We start from the raw sequence: 25,357 nt of genomic DNA on the forward strand, positions 1-25,357 counted from the left end.
ATATAGTCAAAAAGAGACTATTAACACACTATTGTTTTATTTTCTAGTAAAAGGTAGTGTCAAATTTAGGCCCAATTCCAGGGAAATGAACCTATTAACACCAGTGAGAAGGAGTGTAAGCAGGTGCCTGTTTTGTGCACACTTAAGGGATATAATTCTGCTAGAAAACTATGTCCAGGACTAAGACAAAAGCACCTAATTGCCATTTCCAGGTGTGAGTGAATTTCTTTTCCTTCCTGGGCCCAATAGTGAAGATTCCACAACAGCAACAGATAACTTTGTAAGCTGTTACAAAGTAGCTCCAATTCCATCACACGCATCCTTTAGACATCAGGCACTTGGAAAAGCTATACTTCAGGCTTTGTTGTTAACATTCCTTAGAGACGGAATTTGCACATATCATTTGTCTGTTTATTAATTACAAATTTGAACGTGCCTATGGAGCAGAATTTGCACCAGTGAACTTAAACCAGTCAGCGAGGATATCCTCAAATCAGGACAGATGGAAAAGAAATACATCACTGATCACTCAGAGCCACTTAAACCCTAAAGACAGGGAAAGCAAGCTTCAGTCAAGCACAACTCATCCTCAAGAGAGTAGGTACCACTGTGGTATTATCAGGCAGGCAGAAAAATCCCACAGCTGCCCAGGCTCCAATGCAGCAAGAGGCCAAGATACAGTGTGTTACTACAGATCGGAGATTTGAATGGCTAGAAACTGACTGATGCTACTTACCCCACTCTGAAAACATCAGCTAGCTTTAGGAAAGCTGAATTAATGAGAATAGGGAAAGGATATTTCTGGAAGAGCCTGGGAAAACGAACGACGGCTTCGCACTGCTCCCCAAGTTTGCCAGACCTGAGGCCTAAACGAAACAACAATCATTACTGATGATACCGATGCTCCTTCAAAACCAAGCCCTTCCTCCACCCCCCGCTCGCCATCATAGCAGTACAGAACAAAGCTCCCAACCGCTGGGGACCGAAGGACGGGACGGGACGGGACGGGACAGGACGGGACGGGACCGCCCCCAAAGCGCGGCGGCGGGCAAAGAACGCCCGCCAAGGGCGCTAACTGCAGCCCCAGGGGGCGGGCAGGCGGCCCCAGCCCCGCTCCCCGGGCCGGCGACAACCCCGCTCCCCAGGCCGGCGACAACCCTCAGCCTACCCGGCCTCACCTTTGTCCAGCTCCATGAGGGCGGAGTTGGCGTCCAGCTCCTGCTCGCCATAGCCCGCATCGGCCAGGAAGGACTTGGCGCTGGCAGCCATACCGACCCCTCACCGCCGGCCCTGCCTGGCCAGACCCTGCCCTGCCCTGCCGCCACGCATGCGCAGTCACGCTCCCGCCACCTCAGTCCCGGGGCTGCCACGCCGCCGCCGCGCGCCTTGTGCGCAGGCGCGACACCATCCGCGCCGGCGGCATCCCGGTGAAACACCGCGGGGTGGGTGTGGCCTGGAGGCCACGCCCCTCTCCCTGCGCCACCCAATCAGAGGCAGAGGGCGCGGCGCAGGGGGAGCCTTCTGCCCAATGAGGGGCCGAGGCGCGTTTGGCGGGCCGGTCGGTGGCGGGAGTTGGCGCCACGAGCCGGGTCCGCGCGCGCCGGCCGTTCCTGGCCATCATGCTGTGCCGTGCGTTGCTCCACCGCGCCTCGGCCGCGCCGCCCTGTGAGTACCGCGGCCGCGCCGCTCTCCGCGCCTTCCCGTGCCGCCGCCGCCTCTTTCCCGGGCGGCGGGGCCGCGGCGGCGTAAGCCCGGGCTGCCCGCTGCCGCAGCAGTGGTCTCGGAGCTCCCGGGTTAGGCCCCCCCCGACAGCGGGAGGGGGGGCGGTTCGGGCGCCTCTTCAGCCGCTGTGGGGGCCCTGGGCCTCCTCGCGTCCGAGTCTGTGGTGCCTGGTGCGGTTACGGTCTGTCTGTCTCGTTGTAGGTCGGTCCTCGCCGCTTCCCCTGCAGCATCTCTTGGATGGCTACCAGTGCAGCCGAGAAGATGACCACTTGTCTTACGGGGAAACGGGAATGCCGGTCCCTCCTTTCGGCTGCACCTTTTCTGCTGGTAAAGTCACCTTCCGAAAGGCCCTTTTAGGGGCCAGCGTGTGGGCACTGCTGTCAGCTTTTGTTTGTTTGTTTAAATACGTCTCATATGTCAGTGCTGAGACACTGGAACAGGTTGTCCAGAGCAGTTGTGGCTGCCCCCTCCCTGGCAGTGTTCAAGGCCAGGCTGGACGGGGCTTTGAGCAACCTGGTCTAATGGAAGGTGTCCCTGCCCATGGCAGGGGGTTGGAACTGGATGATCTTTATGGTCTGTTCCAACCCAAACCATTCTATGATTCTATGATTTGGTTTCAAAGTTTCTTGTTTTAAAGTGAGCTGGTAATAGTGTACTTGCACCTAGATGTGATATAAATTGGATCATGGTGCTCCTAGGTATACTGGTGGATGGTATTCCCTTAAAGAAGCAACTACAAAACATTTATTTTAATGTCTCTCTGTTTGAGCTTTGTCTGTTTCCAGGTATGTCCTCTTGGTGACAGTGTTAGGCTACATAGCTGAAAAATAGGGCTTGGTTCAAAATACATAAAAGCTATAACAAGATGGAGAATAGTATGTAGAAATCAAAGAGGTGGATGGATGTCACTAGACATGTAGCCTTTTCTCATGATAAATACATGATGAGTGAAGTAAGCGTGGAAGCTCCTGAATCTTTAGGGCAAAACTTTCATTTGTAGTACTCTAGTTTTGGTGTGAGACTATACGTTTCTGCAAGACGGCTTCCTGCTTTTCCAACTCAGATCCATAGAAAGTACTGGAGGTTGCAGATGACTGATAGGTAGTATAGATACAGAAAACTATAACTAGCAAATTATAGCTGGTGAAAGAGGCCATTATCTCAAAACTTGCTCCTAGAGCCATTTGATTGCCCATGTATAGTAGTTCCTGCAAAAATGCTTGCCAATATTTCTGCATTTTGAACATTTGAATTGCTATGTAAGTACTGTTTATTTCACAGATATCTATTTGCTGTGTACCCTATTTAAAGTGTCTGTGGCCCTTCACAAGGAGCAGGGCGTGATTATGGATCAGCTATATAATACACAAATATATTTCAATTTCTTTTCAGCCCCGAATTTGGAGCATGTACTGGCAGTTGCAAATGAAGAAGGATTTGTTAGACTGTATGATACTGAAGCTCAAACTAACAGCAAACTCATCTTTAAGGGTAATTATTATATAGAATATGGTCTTTGTTTGATGTGACAGGTACCTGATTTACTGGAATAAAGAAAGCTTTTTGCAAGTCATTTAAACATAAATGTGGGCAGTACCTAAATCCTCTGGTATACTTTGCTGAGTTGTCTTTACAAAGAGCAGCATGAGTGTGCTCTTAGAACAGCAGTAGTAGGTGAATTGTTCTGTGTTGTTTTTCATGCCTAAGGCAAGCTATTAACAAGTTTTCTGATTTCAGTGTCTGATATTCTTTAGTCTTCTGCAAAATACCATACTGCAATCCGTTGATCTGATCTTGGCTTTTGTTTTCTTGTTAGAATGGCAGGCTCACTCAAACGCTGTATTTGACCTTGCCTGGGTACCAGGGGAACACAAGATTGTAAGCAGTCTTTTGTCATCTGACTTTATTTTTAATGCTTTGGGAACTGTGTGCAGAAAATGACTAAAGCTTTTTATGTTTTCCTCTCAAGGTCACTGCTTCAGGAGATCAGACAGCCAAGGTGTGGGATGTGAGAACTGGCGAGCTTCTTGGCATATGCAAAGGTCACCAGTGTAGCCTCAAATCAGTTGCTTTTTCTAGATTTGAGAAAGGTAAATGTTGATATTCCCTGTTGTCTGTTTTTTCCTTCTTTCCCTCTGGCACACCTGGTACCTTTGGGGCTAGAAAAGGGCTTTGGAAACTGACAGTTACAAATAGCACAGGCCGACTGAACAGTGACCCAGCCAGTGAAGCAAAACTAACTTGTTGGAACTTCACAGTGACCTGATGCTAACATCTGCACATTTCTGATCTTTGGCCAGTTTAAGATATGACACCTACTTCCATACGTAAGTGTGTAAATACTCTTTTCATAAGCAGGTTTCTCTAGAGTAGTAGTAAAAAAATGGTTAAGAATAGTAAGGAAACTAGTCAAAAAGCATTCCAAAACAATGGCCTGATTTTTGTATCTCTAGGACTGCCATCCCCAGTGTTGGGGGAGAAGAGCCAGATGCACATAGTACTGCATTCAGTTAATTAAATTAACACTTTTGGAAGCTAGTAGAACTCTTTTTCTCTCTCTCAGCTGTCTTCTGTACTGGAGGCAGAGATGGAAACATCATGGTCTGGGATACCAGATGCAACAAGAAAGGTAAGTGAACTTTGAGACGTGTATCAGAAAAGCTCAGTATCTCATATAAGAATAGTACTCGGATGTATTTTTTGGACTAATGCTTTTGAATACAATATAGGTAACACTTCAGTAAGAAGAGGAGGATTGTCAGACAACAGTTTACTGCTTTAGTACAGTAAAATAATGGAATAGGTATTTCGTCTATGTATAATACATTTTTCCATTTTGTAACAGTCTCAGATTTGTAGCATGATGTACGTGGTGGCCTGATAATACCCTTGTGTATTGGTAAGGAGATAAGGGGATACAGAATACATCTGTGTGTGGGACAGCATGGAGATGGATGTGCTGGGTGAGAGTACATAGGTCAGAGCCATCCAGATGGATGAAGCAAAGCTGGGAAGGCTCCAGCCAGAGTGGGAAGGAAGGCAGAAGGTGCAGGAGCAAAGGAACTTGTGAGTGCTGGGAACAACTGAATATGTTGTGGGAACACCTACTAAATTCAGGGTGAGCTCATTCTGCTCCTCTCTGTTTCCTGGAGCTTTTCCTTCCCCAATCAGATCTTACCCTTATGCTTCTTCCCAATTCCCTCCTCTGTCCCAGCAGTTTCCTGGTCTGTGCTTCCAGAACATGTCTCGCTCTCCATATGACCCAGGTTACATGGCTTTTCAAACTGTCAAGTGGGGGAAAAGGGAGACTCCATGTGATTGAAGTGAAAGGTATAGGGAAACAGTAGAAAAGTCACTTTGCTCTAGTAAAGCAGTAAGTTTCAAAGAGTGAGAAGTAGCAGGCAAAAGGCTAAATAGGAAATAAAATAGAGTGGAAAAGCACTGGAAACCTTGTGAGTGTGGTTCTGCTCGGGATGAGATGCATTGAATGCCCCAGACGAGGATGCATGCTGAAGAACAGACCAAGGGGTAATGATTTCCAAAGGCAGCCTGCCTAGACCAGTTTTAGTTTCAATGCCTATGCTACACCGACCTCTGTATTTTTTTGCAATATATGCTCCTGTTTTCTATTGTGTTCTTCTCATCGGTTTCATATGTAACTTTTTGTTTTCAGAATACATTAATGATTTTAAAAGATTAGTCTCGGCCACTTTTTAGGACTTATTCTAAGCTGATGCCTGTTTTATTAAAATGATAGCAAAATTGCACAGAAACTATTAATTGAGATGTCTTTGATTTCTTTCAGATGGATTTTATAGGCAGGTAAATCAAATCAGTGGAGCACACAATGTGGTTGACAAGCAGACTCCTTCCAAACCGAAGAAGAAGAGGCAGAACCTAAGAGGACTTGCTCCCTTGGTGGTAGGTATCTGGGGAGCAAATGAAATGTAGGCCTCTCTTCTGAGGAAAGTGTTAATCACAGAAGTGTTATTCAGTGTTATTCATAGAAGTCTTCCTAAGTAATTATTGTGAGGAATATTTGGCTTGAATGTAGTAAATGCTTCCATTTATCTTTGCAGAGGTAGGTTTTTGTGTCACGGTCACTTGCTATGGCTCATTTTAGACATTGTTTAGTTGTCTAACAACCCACGTGCCATCAAAGCCATCTTTGTGCAAATGCCATGTGAAAATACATCTTTTTTTTTTCCAGAGAGGAAACCAATGGCCAGCATTCTTTTTTTTGAGGAGATAGGGAGGATTGTAATTTTTTTTCTTTCTTTTTTCCCCCTATTTTGACCATGCAGATTACTGCCTTACTGGATAAACCCTGGTCTTATTTAATCTATTAAACCTTGTGATGAGGCAGCTCTCTTATCTGTGACCTGAAAGGTATAATCTCAAACTGCTGCCCAAATACTTATCACTCAGTGCCAGTTTTCCTAGTGGGAGTGTTTGAAGGGTTGTTGTATCCTAACTGGCATCTGGTATTTCCAGGTTCTCCTGCCTGGCTAGGAGGAGGTTTTCTCAGTATTCACTTGGCCTTGAACTAAGCAGAAATATCTCGCTGACTTTGAAAGAAAATAAAGTGGCTTTTTTTTTTCTTTTCTTTTTAAGGATTTTCAGCAGAGTGTAACTGTGGTGCTGCTTCAGGACAAGCATACTCTTATCTCTGCAGGAGCTGTTGATGGGTAAGGAGAGAGGATGCCTGCTTTTCTGTCTATTCTGTGTGTTCTCCTTAGTGGCACAGAAAGATTGGGGGATTTTTTTTTCTAAGATCACCCAGTGGCCCGTGAGACTAGAGTTACTATTAGGTAGAATCAACAGAGCTACACTGCCAGCTTGCATTGACAAAGCTGAATGCCGCTTCCTTACTGGATATTGCAGTGCTGGGATATGTGGTAAATGCTCATTTTAGTGTCTTAGCTATGGGGCAGAATGAGAGCAGTTCTTATCATCTCTCTCTATTTTCATGGACCTATGGGACCAGATATAAACAGACCATTGTTAGAGAGTGAGCTGTTTTGGGATGTGAGTGAGTGGTTGGTGCCTGGATGTGTGTAGGCATGCTTGAGAAAATGTTGCCTTGAGTTACAAAAGATGCATTCTTTTAGGTGCCAGATCCGTTGCAGCGTCCTGGAGCTCAAGCAAACTGTCTCATTGATTAGCATGGAGATTACCTTCTCAGGACTCAAATCTTTAGCAGGCTCCATGTGGTCAGAGCCTTTCTGAGGCAGATAAGATTGATCCTCCAGCCTATGGCTCGTGAGATAGGCTTGCTCCTGGAGACCAGAAAAAACTTGAAGAACTTTTAAAACTACAAGTCAGGAGTATAAAGGCATCCTTGTATTTCCTTTTACTAGTTGAAGAAAGTTGACTTGCTGGCTCTTGTTGTATCTTGTGTTGGTTACAGAAGACAGTGCTGCTTCCTCTTCCATATCCAGCAGAGCAATTGCTTTGCTTTCAGCACATCTCTCCTCTACTTCTGCTCAGTTGTGTTCCTTAGCACTGCACGCTCCCCAGTAATGAGCAACCAGTCTTCCTGTGCTCTTAAAAGGCCCTATCAGCATTGCAAAAGAAATTTTGAATTTAAAGACACTTGTGCTTTTCTATTTCAGTGTGATCAAAGTATGGGACTTGCGCAAGAACTATGCTGCTTATCGTCAGGACCCGGTGCCTTTCAAGTCTTTTTGCTACCCTGGGACCAGTACTCGCAAACTTGGTAAGTTATTGGAGGATGTATTTGTTAAAGTACAAAGTGAATTTAAGAAGTACTGACAGTGCCACCTCTTATCTTTTTAGCCAATTATTGATCAGACTGACAAGCTCAGCGGGGTATTTTGATTGCCAATACCAAATTTTCAAGTTGAGGAGTGAAAATGCCCCATTTTTGTATCATTGCACCAATGATAAAATCTTGCATAAGTTTCAGCAGTGCATTTTCAGAAATTGAGATGAGGGAATAGCAGAGCTCTTGAGGTAGAATTTAGCTACTCATTTTGATGCATGAGTAGAAATCATATTGAACTCTTTTGCACTGTAACTTGCAAAGATAACAGACCGGACTGGGTTTTTACATTATAACCTTCCAGAGTTGAGTAATACTTGAAGCTGTGTGTTAACCGAAAACAATAGTGCTCTTGTTCATGTTGTTCTGTGCTTCTTTCTATCTTAATGCCTTGCAATGCTCTGATGCAACACAGTAATTCCTGATGACTTGTCTAATCAACTATCCTGACATGGTAATGGTCAGTGTCAGGCCCAAGAACATGAGGGAAATCATCGAGGAGCTGGTTATGAAATAATTTGCTTGCAGGAAAAGATTTTTCTTGAACCTAAATCACTAGCAAATCAGAGGATGACTTCTTCTACCAAAGCATGAGGGTTTCTATTTTTAATCTCTGCTTCTACAATTGGTTGTTCCTGTTATCCATTTGAAACTATCAAATAACTTGCCTGCTCTGAAGGTGAGATTCGTCTCTAAATATCACTCTGAATCCTCAGGAGAAAATGTAGATGTTATTCTAGAAACTTTCCTTCTCCAGCAGGTGCTCTGTCAAACAAATAAACTTTTCAATGACAATCTCATATGTGAGAGGTCCTTTCCAAATTTCCCTTTCTAGGTATTTCTTTGAGAATGCCTATTTTCCAAAATGTTTTTTGTGGAGTTATTTCTTATGAAGAACTTCTCCTTTTGTCTATAGGATATTCTAGCCTGGTTTTGGATTCCACTGGTGCTAATCTGTTTGCTAACTGCACTGATGACAGTATCTACATGTTCAATATGACAAGTTTAAGGACCACTCCAGGTAAGCATGATATCTGTGGAAATAGCTGCAAAAAATAGCTATTCCAGAGCATAGAAAGGCAAGTTTCTCCCTATGACTTGGTGACAGAAACCACCTTGAACACTTAAGAAACCTATTCCATGCTCTTATGTCTAAAGCTACCTGGGAGAGAAGGAACCTGTTACAAGGGCTGTTCATATTTTGTGTTAAGCCATCTACATAAAATTAATAGCACAAAAACTTAAGTAAGTGCAGATACTGGTTCACCCAGACAGAGACTAATGTTGACTCTAGTTATCTGGTGAGGAATGGCTAGCATCCAGCTGCTACCCACCTAAAGGAAGCTTGAATCTTCTGCTTACTGGCAGTCACTGATTTTTCAAACTTAGATATGAATCCATGTAAAGTGATCAACTGATATGTTGTATTCAGATATTTTAAGGTGACTTTTAAATTTAGCTTCTACTGCAGTTTATGGGAGAAAGCATCCTCAGCATATTGTAGAGATAGTTCAGTTTTTTAGATTTCTTCAGCTTTGCATCTGTGACTTTTAGGTTGACAAGATAGCCCACAGCCTTTGGTGCACTAAGTTGCTTTGTCATAGGCCAGTGGCTGCTTCTCAGAAAGCAGCAAAACTTGTCAGATACATTCCAGCCGTACACATGATTTAGTTTCCATTGCCTTTTCTCAGTCTCTCAGTTAATTGAAATTAAATGAACAATGTGTCCTTCTGTCTGCTCTTCAGAAAGGCCGTCTGGTGGGTGGGAATGCTTCCAGAGTCAAGAAGTGGTGCAAGTAGTAAATATTAATAGGTCAGTTGTTGAGGTTAACCCCGGGTGCCACCGCTGAGCTGTGGAAATAACACTCACTGGCCTGCCTCCCCCCAGGAGAGAGCTCCTTCTAAAGTACAGGGCATCCTGCCCTCGGGCTCCTCGTGGAGTTCTTGCCTTCTGTGTGCAGCTGATAAAACCCAGCGAGCAATCTCGATTGATCCAGCTGAATGAAGCATGTACAGCTTCTCAGTGTGCGACTGCTCCCGCAGAGGGCAGCGCCTGCCCACGGATTGGTGCCTCTCTCCTCGCTTGCTGACTTGTATCCAGATTGCGGCTGCTCTTAGCCAGTATTGAGGCAGCTTTAGTTTGCAGGGGGACGTGAGGAAATCCTCACTGTAACAGGACTTGCTGGTAGGTCTGGCTTAGGAAAGGACTTGCTGTCTGGTAACTGCTGTGCTGAGACAGCTGTGGGTAAAAACTAAAGGATATTGTGGGTTCTCGCAACTTTTCAAAGACCACCAAAGGCAGCCACGTGTCCTCTGGTCACCTCCTTCACCAAAATCACTGTTAAAACAGGGTTGGCAGAGGGGGTGCCAGCTCCCGCCTGGTGCTACATTGGGAAACTCATCCTTTCTGCCCTGACGAGAGGATGGGACATGGTGCATCCGAGTGCTCTAGATCCACACTCAGCTCTTGTGCCAGCTGCTGGTTCTTATGATCATTGCAATAGGGGGAATGGCAGCCATTCGGGGTGATGGTTTCAAGGCTTTAGCAAACACTACTGAGGCCTTAAATACAGGCAGCTGGCGAGCATGACTGACATGATGAAAGTTTCGTTGATGAAATAAAGATACTGGCAGCAGGAGGAAGGAGCAGCAAGCGCCTTTGTTGCTGCCTGGGTGGAATAAGGTCCTCGCTATGTTTTCTGTGCAACTGCCCTTGTTAACGTAGTAGGACTGGTGACAGCAGCCGAGGGAGGAAGAGACAAGGAACGTTAATGAGAGTAGTGGGGCAGCCCAGGTGATGTCTCGGCCTGCTTGCAATACGGGTCAAGCTAAAGTTTTAATGAAACTGCCACCACTTCCTAATGCTGTGGAGAGAGCTATTGCTTCGTTTGGGAAGCCTGAAGGACTCCGGTTGAATAATAAAAACTTCCTGCTGCCAGAGCCTCTGAGTGAGGGAGCAGTGCAACCACTTTCTCCAGAGGATATGTGGCTCGGCAAGAAAAGCCTGTAAGATCAGCCCTCCTTGCGAAATTGACTCCAGGCCTGTGCATTGAATGAAGTTTTTATTTTCTTTTTTTAATTCTCTCTTCACAGTGGCCGTTTTCAGCGGGCACCAGAATTCAACCTTTTACATCAAGTCCAGCACCAGCCCAGATGACCAGTTCCTGGTCAGTGGCTCAAGTGACTGCAACGCTTACATCTGGAAGGTGAGGCAGTTGGGACAGAAGCATGCAACCCAGAGCTGCTCCGCTCTTCCGTTTTATTTGTTTTTCATGTTCACATAGGACACTCCCTGCCTCCCACTCCTGCTCAAAGCAGCATGGGTTAGCAACTGGCACGTTGTGCCCAGAGTGTGTTTGTTGCTGTCAAGGCTAGATGTAACTGTTTAATGTAAACCAGAGCTAACCTCCTGCCATCAATACGTTTCTCATCACTGCTGCTTATTGCAAGTTGCTGATCTTAATCTGGTTTTAATGGGCATTAAAATCCTCTTTCAATCCTGTTGATTTAGCCAGCTATGACAAGTAGACAGACAGGTCTCAGCTCATATTTATCAACGGAGCACATTAGCAGAAACCTAACAATTTTATTGTTTTAAAGGGCACTCTTTCTCCCCCACCTCCCCTCTTTCCAGCTCTTGCTTCAGACAACTTTTTCTCATGCTTAATTTACAGTAGTTAAAGCCTTTGTATTACAGCAAGGGCTCAGCCAGAGCCTTCAGCAAAATTCCAAAGCACCGTCTGACAGCCGAGAGGCTTCAGGCTTCGTCACTTGACATCTTGCACTGACGTGTAGGAAATGCAAATGTCACCAAGTTAATAGCAGGGATCTCAGAATAAGGCATGCTTCAAGTTCTGTTCTCCATACTTGACAGCCATATGGGAACAGAGTAGACTTCTTATTGAAGCAAAATAGACAGAAACCACAGGTGACTGCCTATTTCAGGTTTGAGGTAATTTTGGGGGAATGCTGACTTGTTTATCCCTTTCACAACGAGTTTGAAAGTAAAATACAAACCTTTCAGAGCCAAGGGTCAGCCTGCTGAAGTTGTGGTTTAAGCATGTAGTCTCTTTGATTTGGAGAACACTTGTAAGCAGCTGGATTGCTTACTCAGTAGTACCAGGAGTGTGGTAGCATGGTTACTCCCATGCCAAGTGGTATAATTTTAACCTTCCTCATGTTCTGTGTGAGTTCAGCAAAAATACCTGTGCAAACTTGAGTTGAGCATCCTGCATTTGTGTGTTTTGATACTTTCTTGGAACACAGGCTGTGTCTGGGCTGAGAGCATTCAAGGATGCCATTACATTTCAAAGTTTAAGCATTTAAAGTACATTTAAAATGCATTCATGTACAGAAGGCTTCTGTTGCTATCACATGAGTAACAGATCGTACTGCATAGTTATTAAATAAATCATCAGATGATTACTTTTACTTTAGTCCCATAGTCATGTTAGAATGTGGGACTCCCAGTGAAACTGTCTCTTTCAAGATCTGTTATATCCAGAGGCTTCTTAATTTGTTTTAAATGTTGGCAGATTTTACTGACTCAAACATATGTATCTTTTCCTGGTATGAGGACTTACTATGCTGTGAGAAAAACATGGTTAGATATTGCATGAGCAATTAACAGGTAATGTTGGAAAGAACTTAATGAGGAGTGCTAGCTTTCCATATCTAGAGAGGAATGAAAGGCAGAGGAAGGCCTTGTCAAGGAAGGAAAGGCACGAAAGGCAGAGAAAGACCTTGTCCACCCAGATTATTTCTTTGAGAAACTCAAAGAGCAATGCTAAGTTGTGTTTGGGTCAGCAATTCCCAAGGAACACTGGCTAGAAGCTATTGCTGACAAGGACGCTATTTCAGTCTGTTTCCATACATAAATCACTTCCAGGCAATGAACACTTGCTTTATTATGTTGTGTTTTGTTTTGTTTTGTTTTTTAATTACTAGTCCTGATTAATGAACTGACTCTTGAACAACCCTAAGATTATAAAAGCCAGAGAGCAGAGAGGTTTCTTTTGACAAAGATGGTACCCAGCTGAGATACCTTCCTGGTAATACAAAAATATACTTCATAGACATATACTTCCATTGTCTTTGAATCCTTTGGTATGGACCATGCTGAGGTGACCATATTAAGTTACTCTTTGGTCTGTCCCAGCATTGGAATTTAAGTGCTTCTGTATTGTATGGTGCATAAAACTATGTACACCATTTTATGCTGACTCTTGAAGATGGAGACAACAGCTGTTTCAGTGAGTAGAGTAACTAATAAAGTCTCATTTCCTAGGTTTCTCTTTTTAACCTTTCCACAATAGCTCTAACTTCCCCACCAATATCCTGTTAAATCAGGCAAAAAGCAGCAAGTGCTGGCTAATCCTGACTTAACATGCACAGGCTGGCCAGCTGTCTTCTGCTAAATAGAGTGCACACAGCTATAACTATGCATCCTCCTTCAGTTCACAGTATTTTAAGTTGGGTGTAGTTGGTTTAATTTACACTAGTAGCGTGAAACCATTGTGTCCCAGCAAGATTTATTCTTTTCCTCTGGTTTCCTTTCAGCAATCAGTGGCTACTGGACCACTATTGTGTCTGTTATGTGTGCATAGCAAGACTGTTATTAAATGTAAACGAAGGTGTTCCCTGCACCAAGATCTCCTGTTGTTTATTCCCTAAATAGGGATTTAGTTTCCATGGTATTGCATGTTTTGGCAGAGGAGGGAATACTCTGACCAAGGCATTTAGTGGATATTTAGTCAAATGATTGCCTCTGCTATGCCAGGAAAAAAAAAAAAGCGGCCTGTTAAGATGATCCTGTTTGTATGAGAACAACTTTAAGATCTGAAGCTGGATATTCAATTACAGTTTTGCAGGCTGTTGTACGAGGTGATCCACAAAAGAAAAACTTGTGTGTAGATCAGAAGCCTTCCCCGATGTCTTGCATCTTCCTTTGAAATCTATATGTAATATCTACTCCTTTTCCCGCACAGTAAAGGATTGGTTCATTCACTTAGTCATTCATGCAAATCCCCTTGATAAATCCCCCTTATAATGTCACATCAATAATGGTGACTCATAGCTCCAGAAAGGATTGCCTGCTGAAACCGTGCAAAATTTGGATATAATCTCTGTGTGTGTTTGTGTGTGTTTTCTTCCTTGGGCCACTTAATGCTAGCTTTGACTGTATCTGTCACTTACATGAGCTGTAGTTGAAGATTAATAGTAATACTGTAGAACAGAAGATAGATTTTTATGAAGGGTGTAAGAGAAATGGAGATCAGTTTAATGAGCATGAATGATTTAGGGAGCTTTTTTATGAATTCTTACAAGGGTGTTTGGTCCAGCTGGTTGGTTGGAGGAAGTACAGGCACTTCACAGTCCCACAAATGCCAGTTCTGAAGCCACTGAAGGTTCATCTACAGGATTTTGTTGGTGGCATGTTTTTTTTTTTAATAAACCATTGACTGGGACATTTGTAAAATGGCAGCAGAATATATTTGCCTATCCTGATTCAGCGTATGAGTTTCCCAAACTTTTCAGCATCCTACTTAATAGAGTAAAGTGCTTGTGTCATGTTTTGGGCTGACAGCTCTGGAGGCAGAAATCCTGTGTGTAGTAGGAACTGAACAAGTGTTTCCAGGCAAGTCAGTACATCTCAATGCTGATCAGCTGCTTCACCTCTAGAGATGAAACATGAACAGATCTTAGGTTCCATCAGTTGTTGCCTCATGATGACAGGCTGAGAGCATTTGATTTATCCGTGTCATATAGGAAAGATGGAAAGTATTCACATGCTTCACAGGTGGGCTGTGGGGTCTTTTCTTCGTGATGTATATTAGACTGTGGGGCTTCTGATTCTATACTTGTTTTTTTATGGAATTTTTAAGGTTTCTGAGCCCAGCCTTCCCCCACGGATACTCCTTGGTCATTCTCAAGAAGTTACCTCCATAGCTTGGTGTCCTTCAGACTTCACTAAGGTTTGTTTTCTGGAAAATTTTCTTTCCCGTGAAACAATAGACGTGAGGTGGCAACATCTGCTTTTCAAAATTGCAGCAGTATTTGTGTATTTGGGAGAAAATTTTTAGTCAATAATTTCTAAAAATGTTCATTTAGGTGGGTACTAAACGAAGCTTGTCACATGAGTACAATGTATCAGAACTTTTTCATATTTTCTAATCATTTAGGCTATTTGATAAGACCTAGGGAATTGCAAATGAACAAAGGTCTCTCCTGACGAGAGCTTGTGACACTACCTGTCAGAGACAAAACTGAAACCATTTAATCAGGGCTTTTGTAAGCCAAAAGCTTGTTTTGTGGTTCCATACTTACAGCTACCTTATCTGTCTGACCATTGATACACCTGCTAGTCTTGTACAGAGCAGCAAGAAGCTTTGAATGCCCTTTAAAAAATATGTGGACTCTTTTCATTGTGACCTTTTTTCAAAATCTGAGCTGTTTTTATGACATATTTGTGTGTACACCCAAAAACCTCCAGTGAAATCAGGTCAGCAATTATGCACCAGGTATCACTAAAACAAAGAGAACTGCAGTAGGAGGTTGGTTCAAATGATTGGCCTGGCTCAAAATGAGAAATAACACTGAAAAATCCTAGACAGTGTCCTAATAATAGCCAGTTTCTTTCGCCCCACTGTATTAAGCAAGTCAGCCACTTGCACCATAGCACTGGGTCTTCAGAAAGGAGTTGCAGTGTAGGAAGGTGGGAGTCTTGCAGGCAAACAGGAGGAATTGGTCTAGTTGTGTAAGATGCACAAAAATATGAGAATTAGCATTTTGGATTAAATCTGTGATCTAGAGGTAGCCCAGCATCCTGATATGATGTGTTGGAAATGCAGACCAATGCAGCCTTTAAAATCGTTACTGCCACAGGTGAGAAATAGTCAGCCATTGTACAGGTGGCAAAGGATGAAGAAAAGTGGAAAATGTGGTGCTAAGACAGGTCAGGTAGCTACTTGGAGTGATTTGAGAGCAAAGTTGCTTTCTGTAGGAACGATATTGGTGTCACAGAGGTCAGAGCAGAGGCACTTTCCCATCCAGGTTACTATGAACTTTGGCCACAGCATTTCCTTTTTCTTGCTGCTGATTCCCATGTGAGTCACCAGCTAATCTGAAGAGAGCCATAAAACATGGGCTAGGTGGGTTCTGCTGCTGCTTCAGACAAGATTCCACAGATCCTTTTGGAGCCTATGATGCTGCGGCAGGAATCTAGACCAATGTTTCTAGCAGAGTTGATTTCTCTGCCAGATACTGTTGACATCTGACTCTGAAGAGATAGCGCTTAAGGCTAGTGCAACAGCCTTCCAATGTCACCTTCTCGGTGTGTTGCAAATGTTTGTCCCCAAGCAGGAAGGGTCCTAAGTAACAGAGACAGAACTCGATGCAGGTGAAAAAAGCATGGCCGGTTTTGTCTCCCAAGTGATTGAAATCTCAAAATATGCCCTGGCCCTTCCTGAGCAGACTACTGTCTGTCACAGAGCTATGCAAGGCAAATGGTTACTGGTGACAGATTTCTCTAGCAGAAAGGCATGAAGGCAGCAGCGTTGCCTGCTTTAAAGCAAATACTGCTGTCTGGTACAGTAATGAAACAGAGTTGGGTTTTGTTTGGTTTATGGGCAAATCTTGTACCCCCTCAACCAGGCTTCACCCTCATTCATATTGGCATGGTGTGTTGGGTGTAGCTGTTCTACACTCTGTGTGATCCATAGGATGTGCCCTGGTTACTCCAACAAACTAATTTATACTGTAGATTGCCACGTGCTCTGATGACAACACTGTGAGAATTTGGCGCTTACGACATCCTCCTGAGGAGGAGAAATCAGCATTCAGCAAAATCAACTTGGTGGGCTGGGTCACTCAGAAGAGACTAGAAGAACAACGTGGAGCAGGTAAGGCCCCTGAGCTGAGGTATCTTGCTCTGCAACATGGCTTCTGAATCTTGGCTGATCTCTGTACCAAGAAAAGCCTTTGGCTTGTCTTACTAGTCATCTATTTTTTTCATATTAGGCAATATAGCCAGAAAAAACTTCTACTTGTAAGTATTTCTGCCACCAACAAGATGAGGTGGCTGAAATAGCTTACAAGTATGCCAAAGTTTGTATGACCAGACTGCAAAGCAAATATTCATTAATAAAGTTTTTTGGGTAGCCAGATCTTCAGTGGGTATCAGTAGGGTTCAATAATTGAACAGCCAAAGTAGATGTCATGTGTGCATGCACTGCAGCAACAAGTCACACTTTTTTTAATATCAAACAGTAACTGCGAGCAGTAAGATCGTATGTTTTTTCCAGTTTACTTGTTTACCCAGTAAAGGACTGATGGCACATATACAGTCTTGGAACACTGAACTGTTTCCTCCTGCCCAGTAGTTGAATTCTGCACAGATTTCTTTGCTGCTGCTATCAATATTACATCTCTTTCTTCAGCTTCATACGGTGGTACTGTCTATACAGACAAATGCCACGTAGTGAAAGTACTTCAAATATGCGTGTAATATATGCATATAATGTTCCAGAATTAATCAGCAGCATTCATCTATTCACATGTTAAGGCTAGTTAACAAATGCAATACCTTTTTACAAAGTCTAGGCGATCAGACAAGCTATGCAGCATGCTCTCACAGCTAGCAAGCAGATCTGGGCTCTATAGAGAAGCTACTCCGTGGACAGTACCCTAGACCAGAAGAAAGGAGCCCTAGATCATACCACTGCTTCGACTTGTCTGAAACTTACATTTTGTTACAGTAGAGTAGGTGAAAGGAGAATACCCCCCCCCCCCCAAAAAGTGAAATAAGGTAGGCTTCTCTGTAGAGTAGCTCTGAAACTAAGAATACAATAGCTTCCCAGCAGCTGCTGGTGTGCCTTCCTGTGTTCCACCTATCTTTTCTAGCCACCCTCCAAATGAATTTCACCTTGGCTAACACAAATAAAGGCTGAAGGTCTCTAAATCCCACTAATGGGATAACATTACCTCTAACCTTTTGCCAGTGAGTAAGTGTCTTGCAGGAAGTTTGCAGGACAATAGCAGGGAGAGTGCCAGGTCTGCTCTGTAGCCGGTAAATGGTTTGTGTGTGTGCACACTCTGCTTCAGAGAGAGCTCAAAAATCACTTTGAGTACTATTTTCAGCAAAAGAGAAGTAAGCATAGGTCTAGTCCAGAAGCCTGAAACCTAAAGTAGCTTGTACACTAAAACTTTATGAGTCAGCCTTGGCAATTATACTAGAAAAAGAACTTATTTCTCCATGCTCTTGCTGCAGTAAAGTAACACGGGAGGGAAGAGGAAGTACACAGACACTGCAAATACAACAGCAGGCTTCCTGCTGACCTTGGCTCTTGAACACAAAGCACATGCTGTTAGAATATGGGAGTTATCTGCAGAGACTGATTCAGAGCTGGCAAGCTAAGTACTATTTCAGACCCGCTGGGATGAGATCGAGGTAGTTCCCCACCCATTTATGTGGAACAAATTGTAAGATTGAGGTTACGTCTTGACTGTTGACCTATATCATCCAGTGTAGCAAGCACAGTTTCCTTTTCTTTGGAAATTATTTTTGTGGTTTTCGTAAGTTGCACTACTTTCTCTATGTTTTAGTGTAACCAAATTTTTGGAGCAGGCCTGTGCATGGACAATTTGTGACTCTTAAATCTGGAGATTGATAATATCACTCTAGGAGATAGAGGTAGCAGAGAGGGTAGGAAACATCTGAAATAACGTGCTTTGGTGTTATGCAGGTTGACTGCAGGTATTTAAAGTGTTGTACTACATGCACTGGCGGCGTAAATGGAAACAGCTTGGAACTGGCTTAGTAGAAACTTGAATAATGCATGCAGTCTTAACAAAAAGCCTGATCTTCATATTCTTTGTGAAGTTTCAGGATGTTTCTCAAGTGTGGGTTTGTTTCATGTGGTGACACCCATCAAACTCTCAGGATAGCTTTTTTCCCCTTATCCAATGTCTCCACAGTATAACTTTCAGACTGGTTTGGGTTTGAGAGTGCTCATACACAGCTATGTGTGCAATATTTCTGCCGTATGAATTTGTAGATGGTCATTAGGGATCAGGAGTTGCTGAGCTTGCTACTTCTCTTCTACCTCTAGGAGCTTAGCGTTTTAAGTGCAACTAATTCCCCAGCTGAGATATTGTTGTCTTGTAAGTGCTCATTAAAGTAAAGATTAGGAGAACCAATGTTGGCAGTTACTTTCTCTTAGTCCAGATTGAAGCAAGTTGTTACGAAGTAGCATATTTTATCAGGAAAGGAGCCTTTAACTCTGTTTTGTGTGTTAGAGTGTTTTGTAGTGGGATCCCTTAATACAGGATCCTATTTAATTTTGCCCTGATGCATCAGTACTTGTATTTCGGATACTAGATAACACAGTAAAAGGAAGGATCAAAAGAGTCTTAGTATGGTATATAATCAACGAGTCATGTAGGTGGCTCACTCGACATGTTATTTGTGAGACAGCCCAGCGTCCTAAAGAAAATGGCAGGTTATTCACACTAGACTTCTCATTGTTCTAATGAAGTGCTTTATAGTACAGTGCTAATGCTGAGAATTAGGAGTTTAGATTAAACCCCTGGTATACAGAAGATGTTTAGAGTTCTTGTGCTCAGCAGTGGAAATGCATAGAGTAAGCAAGGTGCTATCCTATTTAATTGCATCACCGCAAGTTAGATGAATGAGAAAGCAGGCACGTAACAAACCTGCTAATGTGTTCTCTGTTGGAGGGTGCCAGAAATAAATCAAATAAAAAATGTAAAACAACCTTCTCTAATATTGCTGCAGACCAAGATCTTTGCTAAATATGATTTCCACTGTTACGAGTGAGGTCCTTATGCCCCTACCTATAACTACTGTTTTAAGAAGCTGGATATTCAGAACCTCTTTTTTTAAAAGCAGGGGAGTTTACATCTTGGCTGCTGAGCTCAGAAGCCACTGTGAAATATCTATTTGGGAATAATTGCTTTAAAGGAGTAACTTACTGCAGTGACAGATTTTATTTTCTTTGGAATTTAAGTCCTTGTTCAGGAGGTGAAGAATTTCTCTTATTTCCCTGGATGTGGTAAATAACTACCATCTTCATACTAATACATCACTGCAGAAAATCCTCCAGCAAAAAGACAAGAGAATGTCCTTTCCTGTTCTCACTCTTGTTTTTTTCCATCTTTAAAATATGCAACTAATAACGCCTGACTAGGAACACTATTCATATGGTAGGCCATTATAGCGTATGGCTTCCTTGGTATTGTAATTAGCTGTGGGACCTGCTCACAGTCCCTTTGTCTCTCAACTGTTATGCAACCGTTAAAGATGGCAGTGCAGGTGAGGACCAGCCTGGCTCTCAGGCAGCATCTCAGTACAGAGATGTCTGGACTAAGCCACTGCAAGGCTTCCAGCAAGGCTAGATCAGCTTGGAATATTCAAGATCTGTTTTGTCTGCCCATCAGTCCCTTGGCTGTAGCTCACATAAGAGTGCTTGTTAGAGAAGGGATAGACATCAGACATTGCAAACGTACTGTATTATACTTACCGATATGATACAGGATCTTACACAGGACTTGTACCAGTTTAACCAAAATCAGAGGGATTTATGCAACCTCTTAATTCAAAAGGCTATGTCTAAGAAGCAGACTCAGTGCTAAATTCATCTCCTAGTTGGAAGGGGTGTTTATAAAAGGGCTGTCTTTAATCTGCTGTTCTGTGTTCCTCATCAGACTACTTATTTCTCCCCTATCAGGACTGCCAGCCAGCCCACAGACTACTCCTGCCAAGGTCTTCACAGTGGGCAGCCCGTGCATTTCCTCACCACGGCCGGCTGCCTGTGCTCCCATTTATTCTGGAGATCTTCCCTTGTCTACAAACACTCCAACGGGCGCTCTCAAAACCCAGACGGCCGCAGCCTGCACCCCAGCCAAGCAGAGTGGAGCCAGCCCATGCGCTTCTCCCAAACTGATCCCTTCCTCCAAAATGTCCATTAAACATTGGGTTACAAGGACTCCGTGCTCTTCTCCTACAGAGGTGGGGAAAAAGGCTCCTTCTCCTAGAAAAGCCCTGGCAGAAGTCACCCAAGGTCTCCTGGAAGCCGCTTGCCCTTCTAAAGCCCCACACTCACAGTTTGAAAAGCGTGCCAAGAGAAGGCTTGACTGCAGCAAGAAAGACAAGGCGGGGCAGAAGTGTCTGCAGGCCTGTAGCTGTGTGACTGAACTGGACCATGCAGCTAAGAAATCCAAGCTGAACTTATGTCATTTGGCTGAAGATCAAAATGCTTGTGATGAAGGCTCTCTCAGCCTGGCTGATTTGGATAATGACCACGAAGGCTCCAGCCGCAGCCTGAAAGAGTCTTCCTTTCCTGGAAGCCATATAAACCCACTGAGCATTCAAACTCCCCTTCATCTTTTCAGATCTCCATGTGGGAAAGACAGTGAGGTAGTAGATAAAGAGAATAGTTCACCTGAAAGAAAAAATTGGTTGTCTGCTCTAGGAGAGAAGCTACGGACTGGCAGAGCTGGCAGCCAGAGTGCATCAAACAGCCCCCCATCATCTTGCAGTCCTGGTGTCAAACGACAAGAGGCTGTGGCAGCAGCCACTTCACCAAAAACTGTAAGTAGGACGGTCACAGTGACAGTGGTCATGAAAGAACTTGTCCCTAGCTGCTACTCTTCCCTTGTTTGTTCTCTCATGCTCAGACATTCAAAGAATTATCTGATCCCTTTGATTATGGACAAAAGGGGTGATTTCTGGCCTAATAAGCCAGATACATTAATGCTGTTATCTACTAATCCCCTCTGTGCAGAAACAGAATTTTTAGGATGGTGGTGTCCCTCATCTTAAAAGGACTTAGGGCACACAGGAGCTCAGAGATTCTCATGGTCCCCAGCTGGATGTTCGAAGGATGTAGCCATCACCTGAAATACAGCTCTACTCTGAGAAGCACAGTAATGACAGCACCTTTCCTAGCAGATGTACTGTTTATGTATTCACATCACATCTGCCTGTTTATATACTGGAAAACCAGTTTAGCAATGGAAGAAAGAGCTGAATTCTACTCTAGCCTAGGTAGCAAAAGAATTTGTTACCCATGTTAAAACCATGGGGCTAAATAATGCCTTCAGTCCCTTCAGTTGAAAACTAGCAGAAAACAAAAGAATTGTAAAAGAGTCAGAGGGCAGGATTTGACCTACATAATCCTACTTTTGATGTACAAGAAGCCTAACACAGAGCTCATCCTAGGATCTGAAAGTTAAGCTTATAAAGCAGCTAAAAAAGTTGGCATGAAGGCATGAGGGTTTAACATGCAAACTGAGAAAAGATAATTACATTTTTTAAAACAAACCAAACTTGTCTTGGCTCTGAAAGTGGACTCCAAGTCCTACACTGTCTTTGATTGAGTGTTATTTCAGTAAATGTTAGGTAAACTTTCAATCACAAAATTTTAGTTGTACTCTCAATTGAATATCTGACGCTAGAAGTTGTTGCCATCATTAAGGCTTATTTTGGTATCTCATTTCTTACTTTATTTCACCTCTTCTAGCACTTCTATCAGATATGAAGCAGGCAAGTAAGTCACCATTCCTTAAGTTATGCATAGCAGCTGAACTCTTCATATTGTGGTGGTACCAAGAAATCTTGATTATAGGAAACCTACAACTACTTGTGCTCTATGCTGTACCTGTTCAACACAAGACAGAAAGATTTGCCCTGGAGAAAGATTACTATAGAACAATTACCTTTCCTGCTCAGTATGCTCTAGTTCAGATTTTGGGATGCTCCTGTGTTGTACTCAAAGCTTGAGGAGGTGCCTGGAATACCAGCAGCATTTGTTGGTTTGCTGCATCTTGGAAATCTGCAGCTCTCTTATCTGCTGTAGGGAAGCTGAAACTGCAGCCAGAGTGCTTTTCTTATGGCAGTAAGACAACCCTAGGTTTTAGGCAGTGCTTCTTGTAGGTAGTAAGCCTCTTATCTGCAAGACAAATAGCTTATAGTAAAGAACCTTTCATTTACTGTCTTAGTTAGGAAGCTAAACAAACTGGAGCAATGATGGAGGGGAGACTTTAAGACTCCTGCAGCATATGAAATGTTAACTTAGAAACGTTTCTTGTTGTTTTTTGGGTTTTTTTTTTACTTCCTAGGCTGCAACCACTTCAGTTTCCATGAGGAAGATCTGCACATACTTCCACAGAAAGCCACAGAATGACTGAAGTGGCATGCGGTGCTTGCACCTGATGGATGTTGACACTACGGTATCAAGACAAGATTTAGCAACAGCGACAATGATGCACCAGGATTACACAGTTTGTTGTCAGACATTCATAAACTTGGGGTTTATTCTTCTGTTTTTAATGCCATTAACAACTGAGGCCAGCTGAGTGTGGAAAATCTACACAATACTTACTCGTGGTCTCTTACTGACTTCAGATAGTGTATTTTTTATATAAATAAAAGCGGAGTATTTTTTACATGACAACTGTCATAGTCCAAAGACAGCAACAGCTCTGCTGTGCATTGTTGACAGGCACATATAGCTTGTCAGTTTATGTTACTAATCTGCCATTGAAACTTCCTCTACTTACGAATAATGTGTAAATCGTTAGACTCTCCTGAAAAAGAAGTGTTGGAATGTGTGTAGAAAAGCTTATTGGAGGTAGATCTGAGCCCCTTCATGCTGATGGCATTTCTACATTTATTCCTCTAGTATGTCAATGACTATCTGCTTCCAGCAGGGAAGCTATGAATGTGTTAAGTAAATATAAAGGACTTTTAAACACCCCGTGTCCATCTGATGGCTATTATAGTCTAAGAGGAGACAAAGTATAATCAAGTATGTAATGCCTGTACTCCTCTTGCCATCCTTTTTCTTGTCCCAGTCTGAAAACTTCTGTATTTACCAACTTATCTGGCTCTTGAACCATTAGCACTACAGCTGTTGAGGCCAACAGCTTGTCACTTCTCTGAAATAAAATACTGGCAAGGCATGTTAGAAAAATGAGTTTGATCTATCCGAAGTAGACATCCCATAACAGCCAGTTGCTCAGTCACCTCTTACAGATTCAGCCTGTAGCAAAGGCATTAACAACTGCTTATAACATAACTTCATAACACTTTTATAATACAGTATCTATAAAATAATAGCTTGTAAATTGGGGGAGGGGCACTTGACATTTTAGAAAGCACTTGACAGAGTTTACATATTAATATTAAATGCTTTGCCATTGTAAGTTGTCGCTGATGCTGATAGAACAAGGTCACTGAAATGAGATCACTCTCCTGCTGGCTAATGATACTAACTCCTCAGTCGTGCTTTCCCAAGGGGGAGCTACTAGAAGATATTTGTCTTAGGTTGGAGCATTTACTCTGTCTTCTGGTATAATAGTTCCTATGAACTTTCAAAAAAAAATCAAACCAAACCAAACCTCTGAATCCCTATTAAGTTTTTCTGCTACAAAAGAATTGAGGTATTTGAAAGGGATGTGATCCAACTGACTCATGTTTTCCATCTGAAATTTTCACACCTGCTTTACAGTAGCATTGAATAATATGGTAGCTGAAAGGGATTAGAGGAAAACATGCTGATTTGTATTTTATGTTGTAGATTGTATTTTGCAAGGAAATAAATGACTTGAGAGAAACCAGCTTTTGTGAAAGGTCTCTTACAGCTACAAAGCAAAAGTAAATGTGTAGTGTGTGTTTTTAAAATAAGAAAAATAGTCATCATCAAGTTGTATCTTTTAGCAGGAACATTCAGATATGTATAGGGACCAGAACAACTTTCTCCCATGAGCTTTGAGGACATGCCATTAGGAAACTGGGAAAGGTAATGTAATATTTCAGGCAATTTTTTATAGTTCTTGTTTTAAAAATGGATTTTTAAAAAGGGATTATCTGAATAGATCTCGTATCTTGGGCAAAACATACATATAAAAAAATCTGTTAGTTTAATTTTAACCTACTTCTGGATATTGGGGTACATGGAAGTAGTAGAAACATAATCTAAAATAAGTAGGTTTGGGACTGAATTCTGTCTTAGTTTTAATTATCAGAGCAACTCTGTAGGGTACAACCTGCCTTGCCTACAGCCAGATTTTCATGCAGGATTTATACATGTAGTTTGTAAATAACAGGTTGCAGGACAAGGAGATATTGACCCTATTGAAGTACATGGGTTGTCAGACATTTCAACAACAGGATTTCATGTTCCTTCACTTCTTTTACAATATTTTCCTCCTGCAGAAATGTTCTGCAGCAAACCCAGTATCTCCTATATCTTGTGAATGGCCTACCTAGAGATGGTTTACACTAATGGGTTGCCTCTTGGATGAATAATATTGTGTGGGGATGTGAGGATTTTCCCCTTTTCAAATAGTACTTGTTTAGTGGAACAACTTGTTTTATGGACCACCAGGCATAATTTCTTTCATCTTAAGCTGACGTCAACCTGGTTCAGAGCCTAGGAGAATTAACTGAAACTTACATTCTTCTATGTCCAACTGCCTTGACCTTATTGTGATAAAATCATGATTGCAAAAGCGTGGAAGAATTGCTGATACAAATCGTACGTCAAGTGGTTTAAGGTAACCAGTGCTGTCTTTACCCAAGACACTTGCTGAACTAAGCATTCAAAGAACCGAGCTCTTTTGAGCCAGTAAGCTATACCTCTGAATTACCTTTCCTTCTAAAGGATTTACAGAAACTCTGTACTCCATGTTTTACAATCAAATTAAGCCTTTTGAGATATTCTTCCCAAATCCCATGTATATATGTAAATCCCACCTTACGTATCTTACAGGTTTTTCCATGCAGATGATACTGCTTAATGATGTCTTGTCTCTGTCCTCAGTCTTTACC

At 42.7% G+C, this 25,357-nt stretch overlaps 2 protein-coding genes across 3 annotated transcripts in view; one reads left to right on the forward strand and one right to left on the reverse strand.

The window, feature by feature from the left end:
- The window catches only part of INTS7 (integrator complex subunit 7), a 39,354-nt gene extending 37,980 nt beyond the window's left edge, over positions 1-1,374 (reverse strand). For both annotated transcript variants that reach the window (XM_074863676.1, XM_074863675.1), the window contains exons 1-2: positions 1,179-1,374; positions 737-866 (exon numbers count right to left, since the gene is read on the reverse strand). In XM_074863676.1, coding sequence (XP_074719777.1) covers positions 737-866; positions 1,179-1,269 — 221 coding nt within the window. In that variant the 5' untranslated portion in view covers positions 1,270-1,374. The remainder of the gene's footprint in view (positions 1-736; positions 867-1,178) is intronic.
- A 245-nt stretch (positions 1,375-1,619) lies between these two features.
- On the forward strand, positions 1,620-22,713 carry DTL (denticleless E3 ubiquitin protein ligase homolog). The gene is made up of 15 exons (XM_074864850.1): positions 1,620-1,665; positions 1,924-2,049; positions 3,115-3,213; positions 3,539-3,600; positions 3,692-3,812; positions 4,286-4,351; positions 5,528-5,643; positions 6,337-6,410; positions 7,338-7,441; positions 8,424-8,528; positions 10,600-10,712; positions 14,391-14,480; positions 16,268-16,406; positions 20,253-21,115; positions 22,645-22,713. The coding sequence occupies exons 1-15, from the start codon at positions 1,620-1,622 to the stop codon at positions 22,711-22,713; spliced, it is 2,193 nt and encodes a 730-aa protein (XP_074720951.1).
- Positions 22,714-25,357: the final 2,644 nt, after the last annotated feature.

This window comes from Strix uralensis, chromosome 3 (genome assembly GCF_047716275.1).
Source record: "Strix uralensis isolate ZFMK-TIS-50842 chromosome 3, bStrUra1, whole genome shotgun sequence".
Lineage (NCBI taxonomy): Eukaryota > Metazoa > Chordata > Aves > Strigiformes > Strigidae > Strix > Strix uralensis.

Coding starts and splice junctions, on each gene's coding strand:
- DTL (XM_074864850.1), top strand. CDS start 1,620: ATGCTGTGCCGTGCGTTGCTCCACCGCGCCTCGGCCGCGCCGCCCT. Junction 3,601..3,691: donor TACCAGGGGAACACAAGATT/GTAAGCAGTCTT, acceptor TTTCCTCTCAAG/GTCACTGCTTCAGGAGATCA. Junction 21,116..22,644: donor CAGCCACTTCACCAAAAACT/GTAAGTAGGACG, acceptor TTTACTTCCTAG/GCTGCAACCACTTCAGTTTC.